Source organism: Triturus cristatus, chromosome 4_1 (genome assembly GCF_964204655.1).
Source record: "Triturus cristatus chromosome 4_1, aTriCri1.1, whole genome shotgun sequence".
Classification (NCBI taxonomy): Eukaryota; Metazoa; Chordata; class Amphibia; order Caudata; family Salamandridae; genus Triturus; species Triturus cristatus.
Genome location: NC_140585.1, coordinates 28,693,035 through 28,717,874, shown reverse-complemented (window position 1 = coordinate 28,717,874; position 24,840 = coordinate 28,693,035). Strand labels below are relative to the sequence as shown.

The following is a 24,840-nucleotide window of genomic DNA, read 5'->3' as shown; positions in this document are numbered from 1 at the left end:
TCCTTCCTTCTTGTTCCTCTGGTGCTATTTCCTTTCTTTGGCACCTTTTTCTTGTCGTTTTCTCCTTATTTGGACCTTTTTCGTCTATTTTCCTTTTTTTTTGCCTGACTCTAAAATGGCCTCCCGGCCTTCCTGTGCTCCTATTGGCCCAAATTGCCTGACTCCAAGATGGCCGCCGCACTCTCGCGCGATTTCGCGCTGTTCGGGACTTTGCCTGACCTTTTAAAATGGCCGCCGTCTATCTTGGGCGCTGATTGGCTCAATTCGCCTGACTTTAAGATGGCCGCCTCCTCTCGCGAGAGTTCGTTGAAGCTCACGCACGGGAGGGATCTTAATCTTTCCTTCAGTTTCACTATCGCGCTGCTCTTACTTCTGTTAGCAGCGCCGGGGTGGGCTCCCGCAACGATGTTTTCTTCTGCTGGCGCTTCGGACCAGGGTGGGCTCCTGGCTCCGAATTTTGTTCCGCGACCGGGTGGGCTCCGACAGTCGCCGCGACGCGTGGATTTCGATCCCGCCTCGTCGCCAGTTGTCGTGTCGCGTCTCAGCAATCACTACCACGCAGCCAGGTCAGTTTCTATTATTTATTGCATGCATATGTATCTGCAGCCAGCATGCTGCACGTCCTGCCTCGTCCCCCGCTTCCTGTGTATCCTGCCCCTCACCCCTTGACCGGAACTGGTGTCCGGTGACCTCTCCTGCCCTCTGCCCTCCTCGGGGTCCTAGTGCCTCATTTCTCAGGACACTACACTGGTGCTGATTCTAGATCTCCTGGGAGAGTAACCAGGTGTGCTGGTGCTGATTCTAAGACTCTTGGGACCGTATCTAGGTGTACTGGTGCTGATTCTAATATGTCTGGGACAGAACCCTGGTGTACTGGCGCTCATTCTAAAGTACCTGGGACAGCTGTAATTAGCCTGGGGTCCCCTCTACTACTCCTGGGACAGTACCCTGGTGTACTGCCACTGGTTCTAAGACTGCTGGGACAGTATGCATTGGCCTGGAGTCATTTCTAGGACTTCTGGGACAGTACCCTGGTGTACTGCAGCTGGTTCTAAGATTTCTGGGACAGTACCCTGGTGTACTGCAGCTGGTTCTAAGATTTCTGGGACAGTACCCTGGTGTACTGGCGCTCATTCTAAAGTGCCTGGGACAGCTGTAATTAGCCTGGGGTCCCCTCTACTACTCCTGGGACAGTACCCTGGTGTACTGCCACTGGTTCTAAGACTGCTGGGACAGTATGCATTGGCCTGGAGTCATTTCAAGGACTTCTGGGACAGTACCCTGGTGTACTGCAGCTGGTTCTAAGATTTCTGGGACAGTACCCTGGTGTACTGGCGCTCCTTCTAAAGTGCCTGGGACAGCTGTAATTAGCCTGGGGTCCCCTCTACTACTCCTGGGACAGTACCCTGGTGTACTGCCACTGGTTCTAAGACTGCTGGGACAGTATGCATTGGCCTGGGGTCATTTTTAGGACTCCTGGGACAGTACCCTGGTGTACTGTCGCTGGTTCTAAGACTCCTGGGACTGTCGTTACTGGTCTTGGGCGAGTTCTGTGACTCACGGGGCCGGAAGCAGCGGGTCAGGTTCAATTTTGGGACTCCTGGGACAGTGGCCCTCACCTCGGACACTGCTTGTACACTAACCATCGCACGTGATAATATGGTGCTGACCCTTGTCTCCTGCCCTTGTTTTTCCTGCAGGTACGCCTTCCATACCTCGTCATGGCTGGTGGCTGGGAAGGCGGACCCTGCCACTCCGGGCAGAGTGCACTTCCACCCAGACTCCCCTGCCAAGGGCGGCCAGTGGATGCGGCAGATCGTGTCCTTCGACAAACTGAAGCTTACTAACAACTTGCTGGATGACAACGGGCATGTGAGTACCACCCGTGGGCGCTGCGACGCGGGTTTCAAGGTGGACTTGGGAGTATAGCGTAAGACGTGCCAGGAAGTAGCGCTTTACGAAACCCTGTAAATAAATAAACACTCTGCTATGTAAGAGAGTGGAGGTGACAACATAGTGCTTTACAATACTGTAAATACATTTTTTAAATGTCCTATTTCAGAGAACAATGGTGATGTGTGGGCTACCTTTAGCGATGGTGGCACCTGGTACGACAGTCTTTTTTGGCGCCCCCTGCCCTCTTCCATGAATTCCCTTACTACCACTCTCCAACAGTGCCCCTCATCTCTCTGCAGCCTCTCTCACGTAGATTCCATCTTTAGGTTTCGCCTGCACAGCGCTTGCACTGTGCTTGTGAAATCTAATGTGTTTAATAGAAATCTTAAAAGGGGCTTACTTTTCATTGGTTTGTGTGCTGAATTTTGTCTTACAGACAAGAACGTCTTTCAACTTATTTTCTGTACAATTCAGGATAAATTCAGCAATACCATTCTTTTAAGTCTTTGAATGAAATTGAATCAATTCCTAGCAATATTTATGCGTCCATAATTATTGCAATGGTATCTTACGTGGCTCGGTATCTACAATGGGGAAAATGAAATGTGCAATTTCTCCATTACCAGGGCAAACATCTTTTATAAAGACCCTGCTTATAGTTACACTACGCCCACCCCTTGGGGTCCTGAGTATGAAACAAATAATGTGGATGATCCTCCTTATCCCACAGTTCTCCTGGCACCAAAGTCGTTTATGGGAGGGACTTTACCTACTTGGGGGAAGTGAAATGTGCAATTTCTCTATCCCCAGGGTATACTAAACATCTTTTAGAAGGGCCCTCCTTCCTTATAAGTACATGACCCTCCATCCCTCGGGACACCTAAGGGAGACCTTGTGAGCACCTAATATGTAAAAATAAAATAGATGATCCCTTTTTAGGTGCCCCTACCACCAAAGTCGAGTTTGGGTAAAATTTACATTTAAAGACAGTGCTGCAGAGCAGGACTGAATTTAACAGGACCTCGCTGTCCTCAGCAGTGCACACATGCAAGTGCAACAAAGCTGCTGGCCTCTGAACTTCCATGCCCTATTAAATACTGGGGCCTGATTGGTAGTTTTAATCCTCCTTGCTGGGGACTTATAGGGTAGGTTATGCCAATTATAGGTGTACCCTAACACATAGTGTACCCAAATGCATGTGTGTGTTTTTGTATTTTAACATAGCAGTGATCTGGACTAGCAGAGCACAGGACACAGTTCCAGTCATCAAGGAATAGGGGGAGCACAGGGCACACAGGATGATTTTGCTACAGGTGCTGACTAAAAGCCCTGTCTTTCCCTGCACTTCCTTTTCTTGCTTCGAAGCATGTGGACCAAACAGCTAACACTGTCCTGATCCATATATAAAACTGAAAAAAAACTGAATGGTGAAACACTGAAAAAAAGATTATTCACACAGAATCAACACACGGATTGAAACACACAGAGACTGCACACCTACATACAATACGTTAAAGGCCGGATGAGACAACCATGAGATGCACAAGAAATAAAAAAGGTGTGATGCACATTGCAACCAGAGGAGGAAGACATACCCACATTGGGCCTAGGAACTTGTAATCCACAAAAGGCGATTTACAGGTCTCTAACACAACATGAATACATTTGCTAAAGTTTTGTGTCGGGCTGTGTTCCTTTTATGGCCCAGCCCGATGCAAAATCCTTTAAGGCATATACTATGCAATGCAAAGCCAATTTACATGGCTTTGCGTGGTTTGGCAAACAAAAGTAATGCAAGGCAGTGCAAAGAGCTGTCTTGCGCTATTTTGATACAGGGAGGTGTTACATTGGTGGAGTATGGACGTTTCAACGCATCCACTGATGGGTTCTGGCGGATTACCAGAGTTACAAAAACTTTTAAAACTGGGAATCCATCAAAATTCTCCGCCTTTCTGAAGTAGGCGTAAAAAGGAGAACTATCTTTATTTCTCCTTGTTACTTCTTCTTTCTGTTGTGTAACTTCAATGCACACCAGAAGGAGCTTTAAAGTTCAAAACCATATACAAAGACACACTTACAGAAACACAAAAATACTCAACTTATTCCACACAGGCGCCACAATGGGAGCCATTAAGCTGAAGGCTAACTTTTTTTGCATAACTCATAGAAACAATAGGAGTGCGCGAAGCGATACACCTGTAACCTGTACACCTGAAAATAAACACCGGTGGCACACACGGAGAGCAAGTTACGGGTCCTTGAAACACATGAGGATTACAACTACAACTCTCAGAGAATGCACTGAATACCAGTGTAAACTGCACTTTCTATACACAAAGGAACTGTGTAACACATATGAAGTGTACACCTGCAGTACACACAGATACCACACAAGGGTGTGACACCCAGAGGTGAACTATACCCATAATCCACAGGGAACAAGAACCACTGGGTAACTGGGTCACCTGCAGTACACACACAGACCGCCCGAGGCCGTGACACCCAGAGGTGAAATACACCTGTAATCCACAGAGAACAAGAACCGTAGGGTTACTGGGTCACCTGCAGTTCACACACAGACCACACAAGGACATGACACCCAGAGTCAAAATACATCTGTAAACCACAGAGAACAAGAACCACAGGGTAACTGGGCCACCAGCAGTACACACACAGATCACCCGAGTGCGTGACACCCAGAGGTGAAATACACCTGTAATCCACAGAAAACAAGAACCCCAGGGTAACTGGGTCACCTGCAGTACACACACAGAAACCACACAAGAGCGTGACACCCAGGGGTGAAATACACCTGTAATCCACAGAGAAAAAGAACCGCAGGGTTACTGGGTCACCTGTAGTACACATACAGACCACCCGAGGGCGTGACACCCAGAGGTGAAATACGCCTGGAATCCACAGAGAACAAGAACCGCAGGTTTACTGAGTCACCTGCAGTACACACACAGACCACAAGACGGCATGGCGCCCGGAGGCAAACAACATCCGCAGTCCACAAAGAACAAGAACCGCAGGGTTGCTCGGCCTCCTGCAGCATCCACACAGACCACACGAGGGTGTGACACCCAGAGGTGGACTACACCCATAATCCACAGGGAACAAGAACCACAGGGCTACTGGGTCACCTGCAGTACACACACAGACCACCCCAGGGCGTGACACCCAGAGGCATATAACACCTGTAACCCACAGAGAACAAGAACCACAGGGTAACTGGGTCACCTGCAGTACACACAAAGACCACCCGAGACCGTGAGACCCAGAGGCAAAATACACCTGTAATCCACAGAGAACAAGAACTACAGGGTAACTGGGTCACCTGCAGTACACACACAGACCACTCGAGGCCGTGACACCCAGAGGTGAAGTACACCTGTAATCCACAGAGAACAAGAACCACAGGGCTACCGGGTCACCCGTAGTACACACACAAACCACACAAGAGCGTGACACCCAGAGGTGAAATACACCTGTAATCCACAGAGAACAAGAACTGCAGGGTTACTGGGTCACCTGCTACACACACAGACCACCCGAGGGCGTGACACCCAGAGGTGAAATACACCTGTAATCCACAGAGAACAAGAACCGCAGGGTTACTGGGCCACCTGCAGTACACACACAGACCACAAGTCGGCATGGCGCACGGAGGCGAACAACATCCGCAGTCCATAAAGAACAAGAACCGCAGGGTTGCACGGCCTCCTGCAGCATCCACACAGACCACATGAGGGTGTGACACCCAGAAGTGGACTACACCCATAATCCACAGGGAACAAGAACCCAGGGCTACAGGGTCACCTGCAGTACACACACAGAAACCACACAAGAGCATGACACTCAGAGGCAAAATACACCTGTAATCCACAGAGAACCAGAACCACAGGGCTACCGGGTCACCCGTAGTACACACACAAACCACACAAGAGCGTGACACCCAGAGGTGAAATACACCTGTAATCCACGGAGAACAAGAACTGCAGGGTTACTGGGTCACCTGCTACACACACAGACCACCCGAGGGCGTGACACCCAGAGGTGAAATACACCTGTAATCCACAGAGAACAAGAACCGCAGGTTTACTGGGTCACCTGCAGTACACACACAGACCACAAGACGGCATGGCGCACGGAGGCGAACAACATCCGCAGTCCATAAAGAACAAGAACCGCAGGGTTGCACGGCCTCCTGCAGCATCCACACAGACCACATGAGGGTGTGACACCCAGAAGTGGACTACACCCATAATCCACAGGGAACAAGAACCCAGGGCTACAGGGTCACCTGCAGGACACACACAGACCACCCAAGGGCATGACACACAGAGGCAAAATACACCTGTAACCCATAGAGAACAAGAACCACAGAGTAACCGGATCACCTGCAGTACACACACAGATCACTCGAGAGCGTGACACCCAGAGGTGAAATACACCTGTAATCCACAGAGAAGAAGAACCACAGGGTTACTGGGTCACCTGCAGTACACACACAGACCACACGAGGGCGTGACACCCAGAGGTGAAATACACCTGTAATCCACAGTAACAAAGACCGCAGGATTACTGGGTCACCTGCGGTACACACACTTACCACACGTGGGCGTGACACCCAGGGGTGAACTACACCTGTAGTCCATAGAGAACGATCTTGTTTTCGAATCACAGGGTTAATGGGACACCTGCTTCTGTACACACCAAACTCACCTGTGGAAGCCCCAGCTCATGCTCTGTGACCTGTGCATCTCTTTCGGATGGTACTGGCCTGGATGTAGTACTGGAGCAAGCCCTGTCTGCCTCCATCTCACAATACTTTGTATCTCCCCTCCCAGATCATCCTGAACTCCATGCACCGGTACCAGCCCCGCTTCCACGTGGTGTTTGTGGACCCCAGGAAGGACAGTGAGAGGTACGCCGAGCAGAACTTCAAAACCTTTGTCTTCGAGGAGACCCGCTTCACCGCCGTGACAGCCTACCAGAACCACAGGGTAAGGAGAGAACCTCAGGGTAAGAAGAGAACCATGTTGGTAAGGAGAGAACCACAGGGTAAGGAGAGCATCACAGAGTAAGAAGAGAACCACAGGGTAAAGAGAGAGCCACAAGTTAAGAAAAGATCCACATTGTAGGCAGAGAACCACATGGTGGTAATAGAACCACAGGGTAGGATGAAGACCGCTGGGTAAGGAGATAACTGCAGGGTATGAAGAGAACCACAGGGCACAAAAAGAACTGCAGGGTTAGGAGAGAACCACAGGTTAAGTAGAGAACCACAGGTTAAGAAGAGAGCCACATAGTTAGAAGAGAATGCAGGGTAAGAAAAGTACCGCAGGGTAAGAAGAGAACCGCAGGGTAAAAATAGAACTGCAGGATAAGTAGAGACATGTATTGTAAGAAGAAGATCACAGGGTAAGAAGCGACCTGCAGGGTAAAAAGAGAACTACAGAATAGGAAGAGAACCTCGGGGTTAGAAGACGCTAATCAAGGTGAACTTCCATGGGCGTCGAATCACCAAAATGCCAGGGGCCCATTGAACGCCCCTGCATCACCCATGTAAAGCGTATGCACCTATGATATCACATACCCCTTGACCTCAGTGACACCACAGGAAGTGAGATCATATGACCCTTAATCCAGTCTCGTTTCCAGTAGGGCATGTCACATGACTCTAAGATCACACTTACACTCTCTTACACCCCTTACACTCACTCTGACTGACACTCAGGCCCAGGTTTACTAACAATAAGCACTGTGTTTGCGACACTTCTGTGACGCAAACTCGGTGCCAAGTGTTAAGGTGGGGTTTACTATCCAACGCAAATCCTGATTTGCATTGGATGGTATCCCAAAGTAAAGCACAATTGCGCTATACGCTGCTTTATGTTATTTTGTATCAAGTGCCCGCTCCATGGGTGGTGCAGTGGCGGTGCGTGGGCGCTCCATGGGTGGTGCATGCGCGTTCCATGGGCGTTCCATGGGTGGTGCATTGGCGTTCCAAGGGCAGTGGGTGGGCGTTCCATAGCTGGTGCATCGTCGTTCCATGGGTGGTGCATGGGCATTCTATGGGTGGTGCATGGGCATTCCATGGGTGGTGCATGGGCGTTCCATGGGTGGTAGATGGTTTCTCCATGGGTGGTGCATGGGTGTTCCATGGGTGGTGCAGCTGCGGTGTGTGGGCACTCCATGTGTGGTGCATAGACTTTACATGGGTGATGCAGGGGTGTTCCATGGGCGGTGTATGGGTGTTCCATGGGTGGTGTGTGGGTGTTCCATGGGTGGTGCGTGGGCATTTCATGGGTGGTGCATGAGCATTACATGGGTGGTGTATGGGCGTTCCTTGGGCAGTGCATGGGCATTCCAAGGGCAATGCATGGGCATTCCATGGGTGGTTCATGGGAGTTCCATGGGTGGTGCATGGGTGTTCCATGGGTGGTGCAGCTGTAGTGTGTGGGCACTCCATGTGTGGTGCATAGACTTTACATGGGTGATGCAGGGGTGTTCCATAGGCAGTAAAGGAGCGTTCCATGGGCAGTGCATGGTCGTTCCATGGGTGGCGCAGCTGCAGTGTGTGGGCAGTCCATGGGTGATGCATAGGCTTTACATGGGTGATGCAGGGGTGTTCCATAGGCAGTAAAGGAGCGTTCCATGGGCAGTGCATGGTCGTTCCATGGGTGGCGCAGCTGCAGTGTGTGGGCAGTCCATGGGTGATGCATAGGCTTTACATGGGTGATGCAGGGGTGTTCCATAGGCAGTAAAGGAGCGTTCCATGGGCAGTGCATGGTCGTTCCATGGGTGGCGCAGCTGCAGTGTGTGGGCAGTCCATGGGTGATGCATAGGCTTTACATGGGTGATGCAGGGGTGTTCCATGGGCGGTGTATTGGTGTTCCATGGGTGGAGTGTGGGTGTTCCATGGGTGGTGGGTGGGCATTCCATGGGTGGTGCATGGACGTTCCTTCAGCAGTGCATGGGCATTCCAAAGGCGGTGCATGGGCATTCCATTGGTGGTTCATGGGCGTTCCATTGGTGGTGCATGGGTATTCAATGGGTGTTCCATGGGTGGTGCATAGGTGTTCTATGGGCGTTCCATGAATGGTGCATGGGCGTTCCATTGGTGGTGCATGAGCTTTCCATCGGTGGTGCATGGGCATTCCATCAGTGGTACATTGGCATTCCATGGGTGGTGCATGGGTGTTCCATGGATGGTGCATGGGCCTTCCATCTATGGTGCATGGGCGTTCCATCGGTAGTGCATGGGCATTCCATGGGTGGTGCATGGGTGTTCTATGAGTGTTCCATGGATGGTGCATGGGCATTCCATGGGTGATGCATGGGTGGTGCATGGGCTTTCCATGGGTGGTGCATGGGTGTTCCATGTGTGGTGTGTGAGCGTTCCATGGGTGGTGCATGGGCGTTCCATGGGTGGTGCATGGCCATTCGATGTGTGGTGCATGCATGTTCCATGGGTGGTGCATGGGCGATGCATGGTTGTTCCATGGGTGGTACATGGGTTTTCCATGGGCGGTGCATGGGTGTTCCATGGGCGGTGCCTGGGTGCTCCAGGGATGGTGCATGGGTGTTCCATGGGTTGGTCATGGATGCTCTAATGTAACCACCCATAGGTTTCGATGTAAATCCCGGTCTCAAAACATTGGTAGAGAAGAATTTGCGCTAAAATCTGACGACTCCTCGAGGCAGGCATAACAACGAGAAATGTTTTCATTTCTCCTTGTTTTTCCTACGTTTTGCATATATGCTGCATTTTACAGCACACTACATAGTGGAAAAAGCCTTAAGGATAGCTTTTGTATTGGAAAGAGCCCCTTCCTGTCCAAACCTATGCTTCAGATACCGCACACCTCCTTGCACTATGACGCAAGGGTGTGAGCGTTGGCACGTGGCTGCCAAAAGTGCACAGAGAGAGAAACAGTGCACTGTATCTTAGGGATATGGTGCATTTTGTTCTCTCCCTTTAAGACAATGCAGCGCAGCATCTTTGGTGCAGCGCAGCATCTTCGGTGCAGCGTTGCCTTGCGTCAAAGAACAGTAATTTGGATTCTCAATATCACACAATCCAATGACTCTTACTCATTTTCACCCACACACAAACACACATGCTCACACATACACACACTCTTATTTCACATAAACACAGTTTCATCTGAAAGCATGCACACAACATATATCTAAAACACCTTTACTTACCACAACTGCCACCGAATGTCCCGTTCCAGATGAGTGTGCTCCACTTTTGGACATTAATTGTGAATAACACAATGTTATTCACTATTAGTATTGAGAATAACGTGCTGAAACTTAGGAATGCTGGGCTGCCCCTGTGTTCTTGGCACTGATTTTGCCACTTCTGAGGCCAGGGATCGCAAAGGCAGCGCCATGGGTCACAAGGAGCGAGCCAGGGGTCGCAGCTGTGACCCTTGATGTCCTCTAAATGATGTCCATGTGAACTTCATAGGTTGGAGTCAGTCAAACATGAGTTTGAATTCTCAAAACTTGGTTCTGCACTCATACTTTATGCACAGTAGGATTTTCTTGTAACTAAATGTACCATGTGGATGTTTGGCCTTCCAGTGCACATTCTACAGCTGACAGCTATGCGAGTTTGTGTACAGATTTGTGGGAATTCACAAATTCCTCTCTGACCACTTTCAAACCCTGAAAAGGATGCCCATTGACTCCTGACAAGGGGAGGAATGGATCCATTTAATCAGAGGAGCATAGATCACTTGTGGTGAGACTAGATTCTCCAAGATAAATCTTTGTTCCTAGTGCAGAAAAAAAAGAAGAAAACAAGTGATCGAGCAAATCAACTCTTGCTTGTCAGATTTAGCGTGGGCGGATGAGAAAGTGGCATCCGACAAGTGTTCCGGAGTGCGGTTGTGACCATGTAGATGTCACAAGTTCACAGGTCCTGCGAGTTGTAAGTCTAAGTCCCAGGCCCACAGTTGTCCTCTCCCGGCTGTAAGAGTTTGGTGTTTAAACAGAATATCGGAAACAGACATATTGTGGGATCAAATATTGTGTCAGGAATCTCGAGGACACAAATATTGTGACGGTACTTTCTATCGATTACTGACGTTTTACCATATACAACTCCACATATATGTACTATGACAATATATATCCTCAAGGTATGTAGATGTGAAGTTGAGAATGGTAAGTCTATACTCACCTATTTGCACTCATCTCCTCGATATCTTTGTCCTTGAGATTTTTGACACGCCATTCTGTCCAAACGATAGTGCAGGAGTCTCACGTGAGCTCGCATCATCCATGGACGAAGACACACGTTCACTTCCCTGCTCCGGAGAGTGACTGCAGCTGCTGCTGGTTCACCCACCCCCTGCTCAGGGCTCTTGATGCACTGGCGGCCCTTGTTGCATTGAGTACATTCTGACCGCTCCATGACCCGGGCGTCCACGTAAAATGATTCAAAGTGAATAACTAAACCGGACATCACCCGAAACCTGACTGTACTGCATAGCCCTGTACAACAAATCTAACCCTAGGCCGCCTGTTATCCCTACACTCTAATCCTAAGCTCACCATGCATTCTAACCCTACTGCTAACCTAAACATGAACCCTAAGCTTGAAGCTATCTCTATACTCCACATTGTTCGGTAAGCCTCCCCCCTACCAGTGCTCCTTGCAAGCTTAGGTCTTTAGTGGCCCTGATGGGCCATGAGATCCAACTACTTGATCCATGAGAGGTCACTAGTGACCCTCCTCTTTGGCCTTGAACCACAAGAGGCCACTAGTGACCCCCTCTTTGTCCTTGAACAATAAGAGCTCACAAATTACCCCCTCTTTGTCCTTGAACTATGGGAGGTCACTAGTGACCCCCCCCTTGAACCATGAGAGGTCACTAGTGACCCCCCTTGTCCTTGAACCATGAGAGGCCTCTAGTTACCCCCTCTTTGTCCTTGAACCATGAGAGCTTACAAGTGAACTGTTCGAGGTCACTAATCACCTCCTCATTGTCCTTTTTCCCACTTGAGGTCTCCATGGACCCCCTCTTTGTCCTTAAACCGTGAGATGTCACTAATCAACCTATCATTGTCTTTGACCCATGAGAGGTGTCTATGGACCCCCTCTTTGTCCTTAAATCGTGAGATGTCACTAATCACCCCCTCTTTGTCATTGACCCATGAGTTGTCACTAGTGACCCCCTCTTTGTCCTTGAACTGTGAGAGGCCACTAGCAACCTCCTCTTTGTCCTGGAGCCATGAGATGTCACTCGTAACCCCTCTTCATTCTTGAACAATGAGTGGTTGCAAATCACTCTTTCTTTGTCATTGACCCAAGAGAGGTCACTACTGGCCACTTCTTTATCCTTGACCCACAAGAGTTTACTAGTGACTCCTCTATGTCCTTGAACCGAGAGGTGACTAATCACCCCTTCTCTGTCCTTGAACCACAAGAGGTCACTAGTGATCCCCTCTTTGTCTTTGAACCATGAGAGGTCACTAGTGACCCTCTTCATCCTTGAACCGTGAGAGGTCACTAATCACCCCTTCTCTGTCCTTGAACCATGAGAGATTACTAGTGACCCCCACTTCATCCTTGAACTGTTGGAGGTCACTAATCACCCCTTCTCTGTCCTTGAACCATGAGAGATCACTAGTAACCCCCACTTTATCCTTGAACTGTTGGAAGTCATTAACCCCCTCCTCATTGTCCTTTACCCACTAGAGGTCTCCATGGACCCCCTCTTTGTCCTTAAACTGTGAGATGTCACTAATCAACCTATCATTGTCCTTGACCCATGAGAGGTGTCTATGGACCCCCTATTTGTCCTTGACACATGAGAGATCACCAGTGACCCCTCATCATCCTTGAACCGTGAGAGGTCACTAATCCCCCCTTTGTCCTTGAACTATGAAAAGTCACTAGTGACCCCCTTTTTGTCCATGACCCATGAGGGGTTACTAGTGACCCCCTCTTATTCATTGAATCGTGAGAGGTCACTAATCCCCCCTCTTTGTAATTGAACCACGAGAAGCCACAAGTGACCCCCTCTTTGTCCTTCAACCATGAGAGGTCACTAATCACCCCCTCTTTGTCTTTGACCCATGAGTGGTCACTAGCGACCCCCTCTTTGTCCTTGAACTGTGAGAGGCCACTAGCAATCTCCTCTTTGTCCTGTAACCATGAGATGTCACTAGTAACCCCTCTTCATTCTTGAACAATGAGTGGTTGCGTTCTTTGTCATTGACCCAAGAGAGGTCACTAATGGCCACTTCTTTGTCCTTGACCCACAAGAGTTTACTAGTGACCCCTCTATGTCCTTGAAGCGAGAGGTCACTAATCACCCCTTTTCTGTCCTTTAACCACAAGAGGTCACTAGTGATACCCTCTTTGTCTTTGAACCACGAGAAGTCACTAGTGACCCCTCTTCATTCTTGAACCATGAGAGGTCACTAATCATGCCCTCTTGATCCTTGAACTGTGAGAGGCCATTAGTGACCCCCTCTTCATCCTTGACTCACGAGAGGTCACTAGTTATCCCGTCTTGATCCTTGAATTATGAGAGGTCACTAGTGACCCCCTCTTTGTCCGGGACCCATGAGTGGTTACTAGTGACCCCCTCTTATTCCTTGAACCGTGGGAGGTCACTAATTTTCCCCTCTTTGTCATTGAACAATGAGAGGCCACAAGTGACCCCCTCTTGGTCCTCTAACCATGAGAGGTCACTAATCACCCCCTCTTTATCCATGACCCATGAGTGGTCACTAGCAACCCCTCTTCATTCTTTAACCATGAGAGATTGCTAATCACGCCGTCTTTGTCCTTGGATTGTGAGAGGTCACTAATCACCCACTTTTTGTTATTGACACAAGAGAGGTCACTAGCAACCTCCTCTTTGTCCTGGAACCATGAGATGTCACTAGTGACCCCTCTTCATTCTTGAACAATGAGTGGTTGCTAATCACCCCCTTTTTGTCATTGACCCAAGAGAGGTCACTAGTGGCCCCTTCTATGTCCTTGAACCATGAGAGGTCACTAGTGACCCCATCTTCATCCTTGAACCTTGAGAGGTCACTAGTGACCCCCTCTTCATCCTTGAACCTTGAGAGATCACTAGTAACCCCCTCTTTCTCCTTGAACTCTGAGAGGCCACAAGCGACACCTTCTTTGTCCTTGAACCATGAGAAGTCACTCGTGACCCCCTCTTTGTCCTTGAGCAGCAGATAAGTACCCTTTCCCTTCATGTCCCGCATCGCATTCTAAACCTCCCAGGACGCTGACTGTTGGCTGTTGCTCCATCGCCCCAGGAGGGGTGTACTGCGAGGGGTACTACCGAGGAGAGAGAACGCCTAACGGGACTCTGACTTCCAGCAGCCCGTGCGGCGCAACACCTGTGCCTCCCCCCGCCCACCTGCTGCAGTGAAGGATTTAACGACTCGCGGAACCCGCTGGCGCGGGTCCCGCATCGCATTCTAAACCTCCCAGGACGCTGACTGTTGGCTGTTGCTCCATCGCCCCAGGAGGGGTGTACTGCGAGGGGTACTACCGAGGAGAGAGAACGCCTAACGGGACTCTGACTTCCAGCAGCCCGTGCGGCGCAACACCTGTGCCTCCCCCCGCCCACCTGCTGCAGCGAAGGATTTAACGACTCGCGGAACCCGCTGGCGCGGGTCCCGCATCGCATTCTAAACCTCCCAGGACGCTGACTGTTGGCTGTTGCTCCATCGCCCCAGGAGGGGTGTACTGCGAGGGGTACTACCGAGGAGAGAGAACGCCTAACGGGACTCTGACTTCCAGCAGCCCGTGCGGCGCAACACCTGTGCCTCCCCCCGCCCACTCGCCTTATTAAAGTAGTGACGGCAACCGCTACGCGGAACGCGAGCGGGACGCGCCGGACGAAGCCCGGACAAAGGGCGGACCGTCTGAGGCCGTCAGAGGCAGAAGGAGGCTGGGCTGGGCCACGTCCTTTGCTTCTGCTAGACCTGTGAGTACATATTCCGGTTTCGTACCCACTAAACTATGTCTACCCGTTCTGGTAAACTGTTAAGGAATGAAGGCGTAAGGGGGCAAAATGCAGCAAGCCCCATTATTGGAACTATGGACCGCTTCATTACCAGGGTGGCGGCGGTGATTGATAAGGAGATTGCATTGTCTGAGCGGCGTTTATCTGAGGTCTACCTTCCTTCGAGACGTTCATCCCTGGGGGGCGATGCTCAATCATCACTTATAATTGCCAGCACCCAGTTCCAGGGCGATACTGCGTCTAGTGTTTTTGGTACTTCCTCAAACCCACCCCAGTTGGTTGACATTGAACAAAATATAGGCAGGCTAGAAAGTTTGGCTGCTCTATTTCCAATAGTCACCATGGAGCCTGATGGTCTTGGTAAACTGATTGCATCATCTTCCATCAATGTCCCAAGTGAAGCCACTAGTGTTGTGGAACCTTTATTTTCGCCCACTTCGCACTTGGGATTACCAGAAGGGGAGATAGTTAGGTCCCCCAATAATTCCCAAACAACCATCATTAGACAGGAGAATAGGCCCTTAAGCAAAAAGGTTCGTAAACGTAAAAGGGGCTGCCCAGTTAGACAGGCCGCGCTTTATCAAAACTCAAGAAAGCCTTTTGGTGTGGGTATGAGAACCATAAGGGCCAAAGCTATAGTGAATAAACTGGCCATACCTGAGGATGTTGTTAACTCTCCTGAGGAGCCACATTCTGGCCCAAATAGTGCGAAACTTTTAGAGTTTACGGACTTAGCGACGGTAGAAAATATTCTTGATAAGGTCTATAGACTCTTGAATCCGTTGCTAACTCAAGTTAAAGGCCTTGGGGATAGGATTGACAAACTCGAGCAATCAACCCTTGACGGCTTTCACTCACTTAAAGTAGCAGTTAAACAAACAAGTAGAGTGACCGAAGCTAAGAACCTGGTTGCAAGCGGGATCGTGCCCTCATCTCAGCAAGCTTCTAAGCATCCACTATGTTGTGAGAAGGGAGCTTCTAATAGCCCATCTAACCTAGCTTCCACAGCTACTCCAAGTCCCATAGCAGGACTTCAGCAAAAGGGTCCTCAAACCCAGATAGAGCCCGATAAAAATAAGCCTAAGTCTCCCCGACAGAAGCAGCCACAGGTAGCGAGTGGCATAATGGAAATTCCGAAAAAACAAGGGGCATGTGCCAACTCTAGCAGGTTAGCCTTAGAGAAATCCCCTAGGTCTGTCCCCCATCCTACCACTAGATCAACCCTTTCACTTGCCTTTAGTAAACAAGTACGACAAATTCCCCCAGTAAACCTTCCACCAGACTGTCAACCCTTTGCGGCAGTCATGGTTAATGTGCCTCCCTTAAAGGACGGCCAGGTGGAAAATCATCAATCACTTAAGAATAAGTGTATCCACTGGCTAAAGGCAAATAAGCCAATCCCGCCAGGTGTGGATGGTATCATACTGAGTGTCCGTAGAGTGGACTGGGTTGGACATGGGGAAAAAACACAGGAGGGGGACTGTATAATTGTAAACTTCCAAGATCCAAGAGTGGTACCATCGATTTGTACCCCTGTTCCTAATATGGGGGTCCCGGGGGTTAAAGTGGTAGACCTTTCCTTCTTTTACCCCAGGCATATCATTGACTCTACCGGTCGAAGCTTAAGTCCCCCTGTTCTTGACCAGAATAGGAATGGGGTTCCAGGGGACACCAGGGAGAAACATTTGTGGTCAGCGGGACCCATCTGACTGGAAGCTGGGCAGAGAGTAGATTCAGTGGAAATATTATCACTTAGTAAAAGTAATCCTGCAAGTGGGATAGGTGAGCTTATACCCACCTTGCATGACCCTTGCTGTTCTCACGTTTTCCCGAGGAGCTCTACAGGCGGGGACATTCCGGTGCCATGGAGCACTCCGGCTGTGACGGACCTTGCTTTTAAGGTTTTCAGCTGGAATGTCGCGGGGATTGCAGGAAAGCTGCCCCTGCCTGACTTTACTACACAGGTTGACGAGCACTCTCTGTGCCTCTTTCAAGAGACATGGAGTTGTGTGCCGGTCCACAGGGTGGGTTTTTCCTCCTTTTTCTCCCCTGCGCATGTCTCATCTTCAGGGAGGGGGCGCCCAGCCGGCGGCCTCCTTATCTGGGCTGCGGCATCTCTTGATTGCAGAATTATGGATTTCCCCACAGGTTCTCCTGACATTCAAAACATAACCTTAATAGACCAAAGAGGGAGAGTTGTTTTAAACGTTTATAACGTTTATGCCCGGGGAACCGTGGGCGGGAGAAAGTCTCCTGTAATATCTTTACTCGAGACTTTGTTAAACAACACCCCATATAAGTCTCGTACATTGGTTGCAGGTGATATGAACTGTACGTTCGAGCCTTTGGGTTCGGACGTCTCCCTCGACCAAGAGGAGGAGGACACTAGGTGGGGGATCCCGGCTCTGGAAATCCCACCGATCAAGAGGTGGTCAGAAGTGGCGCTTCAGTTATACTCCCTGAGCCTTGAATTCAATCTAAGGGCTGCTAATGGGAGGACAGCCTCGGATAGGCTGGGCGCACACACGTATAATAGGCCCGGACATACCTCTAGGTTAGATTATCTTTTAGTAGACGTGTGTCTTTGGCCATATGTAAAGGATATGCAGGTGGTCCCCTCGGCTGATAGCGACCATAACCTGCTTTCTTTAAGTATGGCTCAGTGGTGACGTCACTCAAGTAAGGATTCTATAAACCAGTTAGCAGTACCACCTGAGGTATCGGAAGTCTCCCCTTGTGGTAGGCGAATTAAATGGGCCAAACTGGTTTTATCAGAGGGGAAGGTAGAAGAAATAAAATCTCTCCTAAACCATACTGTATTAAACCTTGGAACATCCTCGGAAGGTGTGGGCAGAGTGAGTGGGCTCTTTGTCTCCCTGACAGATGCCTTGACTAATGTCTTTACTCTTCACCACAATAAATTGGGTAATAAACTCTCTAAAAAACCCCCCGACGGTTGGTATTCCCAACCATGTAGGGTTCTAAAGGCTAAGTTAGTTGAGGCGATCAAAGCTAAGTCCTGTCTTGAGATACAGGAAGCAAGGAGGGCCTACAATAACTCTCTTAAACTAGCCAGGAGGGAGTGGGAAGATAAATATTGGGATGACCTGCTCCAGGCCAGCAAAAGTAGAGATCCAAGGGCATTTTGGAAACTTTTAAGTGCACGGAAAAACCCCGATGCACTTATGAGACCCTGTAACATCTCGCCACAAAGCTGGGTAAAGCACTTTGGGTCTTTATACCTCCCTCCAGATGGGGATTGTAATGCGGGGATGGCTCTTACGCATATAATTGAACCGCATGCCTACGATCTCTTTACCCCGCTAGAACTTGAGGGGGTTATAGGGTGGGTAGCCCCACGCAAGGCTGCGGGTCCTGATGGCCTCCCGGGAGACCTTATGAGGGCATACCCAGCGGAATGGGCACGGGTCATAGCAGCGCTACTTAATGACATCATGATGGGTGGGGCAGTACCTGAATCCTGGAAAGGGACGGTGGTGGTCCCAATTTATAAAAAAGGGTGCAGGGAAGCTCCAGGTAATTACCGACCCATAAGTCTGATCGACTCCACCCAAAAGATAGCAGGTAAAGCTATCCTTGGAAGGATTCTCCATTGGGTGGAGGAGAATAAAATTCTTTCAGACTTTCAGGCAGGTTTTCGGGTTGGTATGGGGACAATTGAGCAGGTGTTTAGGCTGGTATTATTGGGGTGGAAGGTGGTGGAACTGGGCAAGGGCAGCCTTTATCTGGCTTTTATAGACCTGAAGACTGCCTTTGACCTAGTCCCCCGAGAGGATCTTTGGAGGGTACTCCTCGAGCTGGGCTTACCCCCTTACATCTTGTCACTTCTTATCAGCCTTCACGCCCATACCTTTGCCCAGGTCCGTTGGGGTAAAAACGGTGAACTTACTGAGAAGATTCCAGTCTCTAGGGGCGTAAGGCAGGGCTGCGTCTTGGCACCAACCCTATTTTCACTTTATGTGAATGGGGTGGTAAAATATCTTCAGCAAGAACCAGCCGACGCCCCCTGCCTCGGTGGAGTCCGGATCCCCACCCTGTTATTTGCGGACGATACGCTCCTGATTTCGAAGACCCCTCAAGGTCTCCAGAAATTATTAACGCGATTTCAGGAGTTTTGTGATGCAAGAGGATTAACAATAAATGTGGATAAAACAAAATATCTAGTCCTAAATCCTCCTAAGAAACTGGGCCGCCCTCCGACTTTAAATTTGATCCCCCTAGAGAAAGTAGCTGAATTCGACTACCTTGGCATCCGGATTACGGATAGGATGTCCTGGGCAAGTCATATTGATAAAATGGTCCTCAGTCACAGGAGAGTGGGAGGTGCCCTTATGAGGGAGTTCAGGGCCTCTCCAAGAAGATCACTCACCCCAGTAGTTGATATTTACAAGGCTAAAGTAGTGTCATCAGCCTTGTATGGGGCAGAATTGTGGGGCCACTGTTGTTTGAAAGACCTAGAGACAGCGGAGAGTAAGTTATTGAAATCCCTTATCTCCGTCCCCCTGAGTACTCCATCCGTACCTGTCCGGTTGGACATGGGCTGCAAAAATATTAAAGACCAGGCCCAGCTTCGCCCGCTTTTGTTATGGACAAGAATCTGGAGGGGTGAAGAATTGAAATCTTATGCTGTTGCCTTGGGCGAAATTATGAGTTTGGGGGGCTGGGCTAAAATAAAGTGGCTTAGAGATACCAAAAAGCTTTTGGAGAATGTCGGTCTAGGAGGCTGCTGGTCATCACGTTCAGCCCCTACAAAAGAAGTTGTCAAGGCGCATTATTGGAACTGGTGTGCGGAGCGGTTAAATACAACCTCTAATCACTGCAAGTCGACTGTCGCCTTTTTGCAAATTAAAGACACTGTGGCTTTTGAACCCTACCTGGACTTGATAACTCTCCCTTATGACCGAGCCCTTTACTTCAAATTTAGAGTTGGATGCCTCCCCCTAGGTGCATTGGTATCGAGTTGGTCACCTGTGCCCCGCATTTCTCCCAACTGTGCGTGTTGCCCTAGCAAGGTTGAGACTATTGCACATGTCTTATTTGTTTGCCCGGACTATGCAAGGCCCAGGGGTGTCTGGTTGAAACCCCTCTGTCGCAATATGGGCACACGTAGTCACCTTGAAGCCCTGCGTATTTTAACTACGGACACTTCCCCCCTTTTTGTGTGTGGAATTGCGAAATTTTTAAAGTGGTCCTGGCTTATTCGCTGCAAGAGATTGTCAGTAGCTGTTTAATTCTTTTTTTAGATAATTTATTATGGGAAATTTATGCCCTTTTTATATTCTTATGCATTTCATACTGGCTTCTTGTAACTGTGATTTTCATGTGTCTATTGTATTTTTTACGTGCTTACAAGATATCTTGCATATCGAATAAAAGCTTTTTGACTGACTGACTGACTTGAACCATAGGAAGTCACTTGTGACCCCCTCTTTTTCCTGCAACCATGAGATGTCACTAGTGACCCCTCTTCATTCGTGAACAGTAAGACGTCACTAATCACCCCCACTTTGTCCTTGAACCAAGAGGTCACTAATCACACCGTCTCTGTCCTTGAATCGTGAGAAATCACTAGTGACCCCCTCATTGTCTTTGAACCATTAGAGTTCACTAGTCACACCTTTTTTGTCCTTGAACCATGAGAGGCCACTATTGACCCCCTCTTTGCCATTAAACCATGAGATGTTTCTAATTACCCCTTCTTTATCCTTGACCCATGAGAGGTCACTAGTGACCCCCCCCCCCCTTGTTCTTGAACCATGAGAGGCCACTAGTGACCCCCTCTTTGCTATTGAACCATGAGAGGTTTCTAATTACCCCCTCTTTATCCTTGAACTATGTGAGGTCACTATTGACTCCCTCTTTGTCTTTGAACCATGAGGGTCACTAATCAGCCCTCCTTTGTCCTTGAACTGTAGGAGATCACTAGTGACCCCCTCTTTGTCCTTGATCCATGAGAGGTCACTAGTGGCCAACTCTTGGTCCTTGACCCTTGAGTGAGCCCCTCTTTATCCTTGAACCATATGAGGCCACTACTGAACCCCTCTTTGTCATTTAACCATGAGAGGTCGCTAATCACACCCGCTTTGTCCTTGAACCATGAGACGTCACTAGTGACCCCCTCCTTGTCATTGAACACTGAGAAGCCAATAGTGACCCCTCTTTGTCCTTAAAACAAGAGAGGTCACTAATCACCCCTTCTCTGTCCTTGAACCACGAGAGGTCACTGGTGATCCCCTCTTTGTCTTTGAACCATGAGAAGTCACTAGTGACCCCCTCGTCATTCTTGACTCACGAGAGGTCACTAGTAACCCCTCTTAATCTTTGAACTGTTAGAGGTCACTAGTGACCCCTCTTCATCTTTGATCCACAAGAGGTCACTAATGATCCCCTCTTTGTCTTTGAACTGTGAAAGGTTACTAATCACCCCCTCCTTGTCTTTGAACCATGAGAGGTCACTAGTGATCCCCTCTTAGTCCTTGTACTGTGAGAGGTCACTAGTGATTCCCTCTTAGTCCTTGAGCTATGAGAGGTCGCTAATCAGCCGCTCTTCGTTCTTGGAATGTGAGAGGTCATAATCACCCTCTCTTTGTCCTTGTATCGCAAGAGGCCACTAGTGACCCCACTCTTTGTACTTGAATTATAAGAGTTCGCTAATCACCCCTTCATTGTCCTTGGCCCATGAGAGGTCACTAGTGACCCCCGCTCACATGCTTGAACTGTTGGAGGTCATTAATCACCTCCTAATTGTCCTTTACCCACTAGAGGTCTCCATGGACCCCCTCTTTATCCTTAAACCGTGAGATGTCACTAATCAACCTATCATTGTCTTTGACCCCTGAGAGGTGTCTATGGACCCCCTTTTTGTCCTTAAACCGTGAGATGTCACTAATTACCCCATCATTGTACTTGACCCTTGAGTGGTCACTAGTGACCCCCTCTGTGTCCTTGACAAATGAGAGATCACCAGTGACCCCCACGTCATCCATGAACCGTGAGAAGTCACTAATCCTCCCCTCTTTGTCTTTGAACTATGAGAGGTCACTAGTGAACCCCTCTTTGTCCTTGCAAGGTCACTAATACAGCCTCTTTGTCTGGGACCCATGAGAGGTCACTAGTGACCCCCTCTTCATCATTGAACCATGAGAGGTCTCTAATCACCCTCTCTTTGCCCTTGAACTATGAGAGGTCACTAGTGAACCCCTTTTTGTCCTTGACACATGAGAGATCACCAGTGAACCCCCATGTCATCCTTGAATCGTGAGAGGTCACTAATCCTCCTCTCTTTGTCCTTTAACTATGAGAGGTCACTAGTGAACCCCTTTTTGTCCTTGCAAGGTCACTAATACAGCCTCTTTGTCTGTGACCCATGAGAGGTCACTAGTGACCCCCTATTCATCCTTGAACCATGAGAGGTCTCTAATCACCCCCTCTTTGCCCTTGAACCAAGGAAGGTTACTAGTGATTTCCTCTTTTTCTTTGTATCGCGAGAGGTCACAGTTGACCCCCTCATCATCCTTGAGTCATGAAAGGTCACTAGGGATCCCCTCTTCATCCTTGACCCATGAGGTCACTAGTGACCCCATCTTCATCCTTGACCCAAGAGAGGTCACTAGTGATCCGCTCTTCATCCTTGACCCATGAGAGGTCACTAGTGACCCCATCTTCATCCTTGACCCATGAAAGGTCACTAGTGATCCGCTCTTCATCCTTGACCCATGATATGTCACTAGTGACCCCCTCTTCATCCTTGAATCATGAGAGGTCACTAGTGAGCCCCTCTTCATCCTTGACCCATGAGAGGTCACTAGTGACCCCCTCTTCATCCTTGAACCATGAGAGGTCACTAGTGACCCCCTCTTCATCCTTGACCCATGAGAGGTCACTAGTGATCCGCTCTTCATCCTTGACCCATGATATGTCACTAGTGACCCCCTCTTCATCCTTGAACCATGAGCGGTCACTAGTGACCCCATCTTCATCCTTGAACCATGAGAGGTCACTAGTGATCCCCTCTTCATCCTTGAACCATGAGAGGTCACTAGTGACCCCCTCCTAATCCTTGACCCATGAGAGGTCACTAGTGATCCCCTCTTCATCCTTGAATCATGAGAGGTCACTAGTGGCCCCCTCTTCATCCTTGACCCATGAGAGGACACTAGTGGCCCCCTCTTCATCCTTGACCCATGAGAGGTCACTAGTGATCCCATCTTCATCCTTGACCCATGAGAGGTCACTAATGATCCCCTCTTCATCCTTGACCCATGAGGGGTCACTGGTGATCCCTTCTTCATCCTTGGAAGATGGGAGGTCACTAGTGATCCCCTCTTCATCCTTGACCCATGAGAGGTCACTAGTCATCCCCTCTTCATCCTTGACCCATGAGAGGTCACTAGTGATCCCTTCTTCATCGTTGGAACATGAGAGGTCACTAGTGACCCCCTCTTCATCCTTGACCCATGAGAGGTCACTAGTGATCCCCTCTTCATCCTTGAAGCATGAGAGGTCACTCGTGACCCCCTCTTCATCCTTGACCCATGAGAGGTCACTCGTGACCCTCTCTTCATCCTTGACCCATGAGAGGTCACTAGTGACCCCCTCTTCATCCTTGAACCATGAGAGGTCACTAGTGACCCCCTCTTCATCCTTGACCCATGAGAGGTCACTAGTGATCCGCTCTTCATCCTTGACCCATGATATGTCACTAGTGACCCCCTCTTCATCCTTGAACCATGAGCGGTCACTAGTGACCCCATCTTCATCCTTGAACCATGAGAGGTCACTAGTGATCCCCTCTTCATCCTTGAACCATGAGAGGTCACTAGTGACCCCCTCCTAATCCTTGACCCATGAGAGGTCACTAGTGATCCCCTCTTCATCCTTGAATCATGAGAGGTCACTAGTGGCCCCCTCTTCATCCTTGACCCATGAGAGGACACTAGTGGCCCCCTCTTCATCCTTGACCCATGAGAGGTCACTAGTGATCCCATCTTCATCCTTGACCCATGAGAGGTCACTAGTGCTCCCTTCTTCATCCTTGGAACATGGGAGGTCACTAGTGATCCCCTCTTCATCCTTGACCCATGAGAGGTCACTAGTGATTCCCTCTTCAACCTTGACCCATGAGAGGTCACTAGTGATCCCTTCTTCATCGTTGGAACATGAGAGGTCACTAGTGACCCCCTCTTCATCCTAGACCCATGAGAGGTTACTAGTGATCCCCTCTTCATCCTTGAACCATGAGAGGTCACTAGTGACCCCCTCTTCATCCTTGAACCACGAGAGGTCAATAGTGACTCCCTCTTCATCCTTGACCCATGAGAGTTCACTCGTGACCCCCTCTTCATCCTTGCCCCATGAGAGGTCACTAGTGACCCCCTCTTCATCCTTGACCCATGGGAGGCCCTCTTTGTTCTTGAGCGGTGATGTTGAAGCTGTGTTTGTTAGTCTTTGTGTTCTCCTGATGGTCTCAGGGCTTCTAACCGTACCCCTGCCTTCATCTTGCAGATCACTCAGCTGAAGATTGCCAGTAACCCCTTTGCCAAAGGTTTCAGGGAGTGTGACCCCGAGGAGTGGTGAGTATGGTGACAGCTGTGATCCTCCTGCTCTCTCTTGTCTTCTGTCTCTCTTATCTCTCCTCCGTCTACGCCTTCTCTCGTGTTATCACCCCTGTCGGTCTCACGCTGGTTCCATGGCTCTCGTCCGTGTGCTTTCCTACCCATAACCTTGTTGGTCCTTTCACAGTCCAGCACTCTCTTCTATGTTTTGTTTCCCACTTCCCTCTTTTTGTTTCCCTATATCCCTCACTCTCTTCTGGCTGTTTTTCCTTTCCCGAACTGTCTTTGTCTCTCTCAGAAGCCATTCATCTATTCTCTGTTTTCATCATTTGCATCTTTTTTGT

General features: G+C 49.4%; 1 protein-coding gene across 1 annotated transcript in view; it reads left to right on the top strand.

The window, feature by feature from the left end:
- The window catches only part of LOC146839366 (T-box transcription factor TBX10-like), a 119,417-nt gene that overhangs the window by 82,142 nt on the left and 12,435 nt on the right, over nucleotides 1-24,840 (top strand). The window contains exons 4-6 of the mRNA XM_085650350.1: nucleotides 1,701-1,872; nucleotides 6,750-6,905; nucleotides 24,447-24,514. Coding sequence (XP_085506476.1) covers nucleotides 1,701-1,872; nucleotides 6,750-6,905; nucleotides 24,447-24,514 — 396 coding nt within the window. The remainder of the gene's footprint in view (nucleotides 1-1,700; nucleotides 1,873-6,749; nucleotides 6,906-24,446; nucleotides 24,515-24,840) is intronic.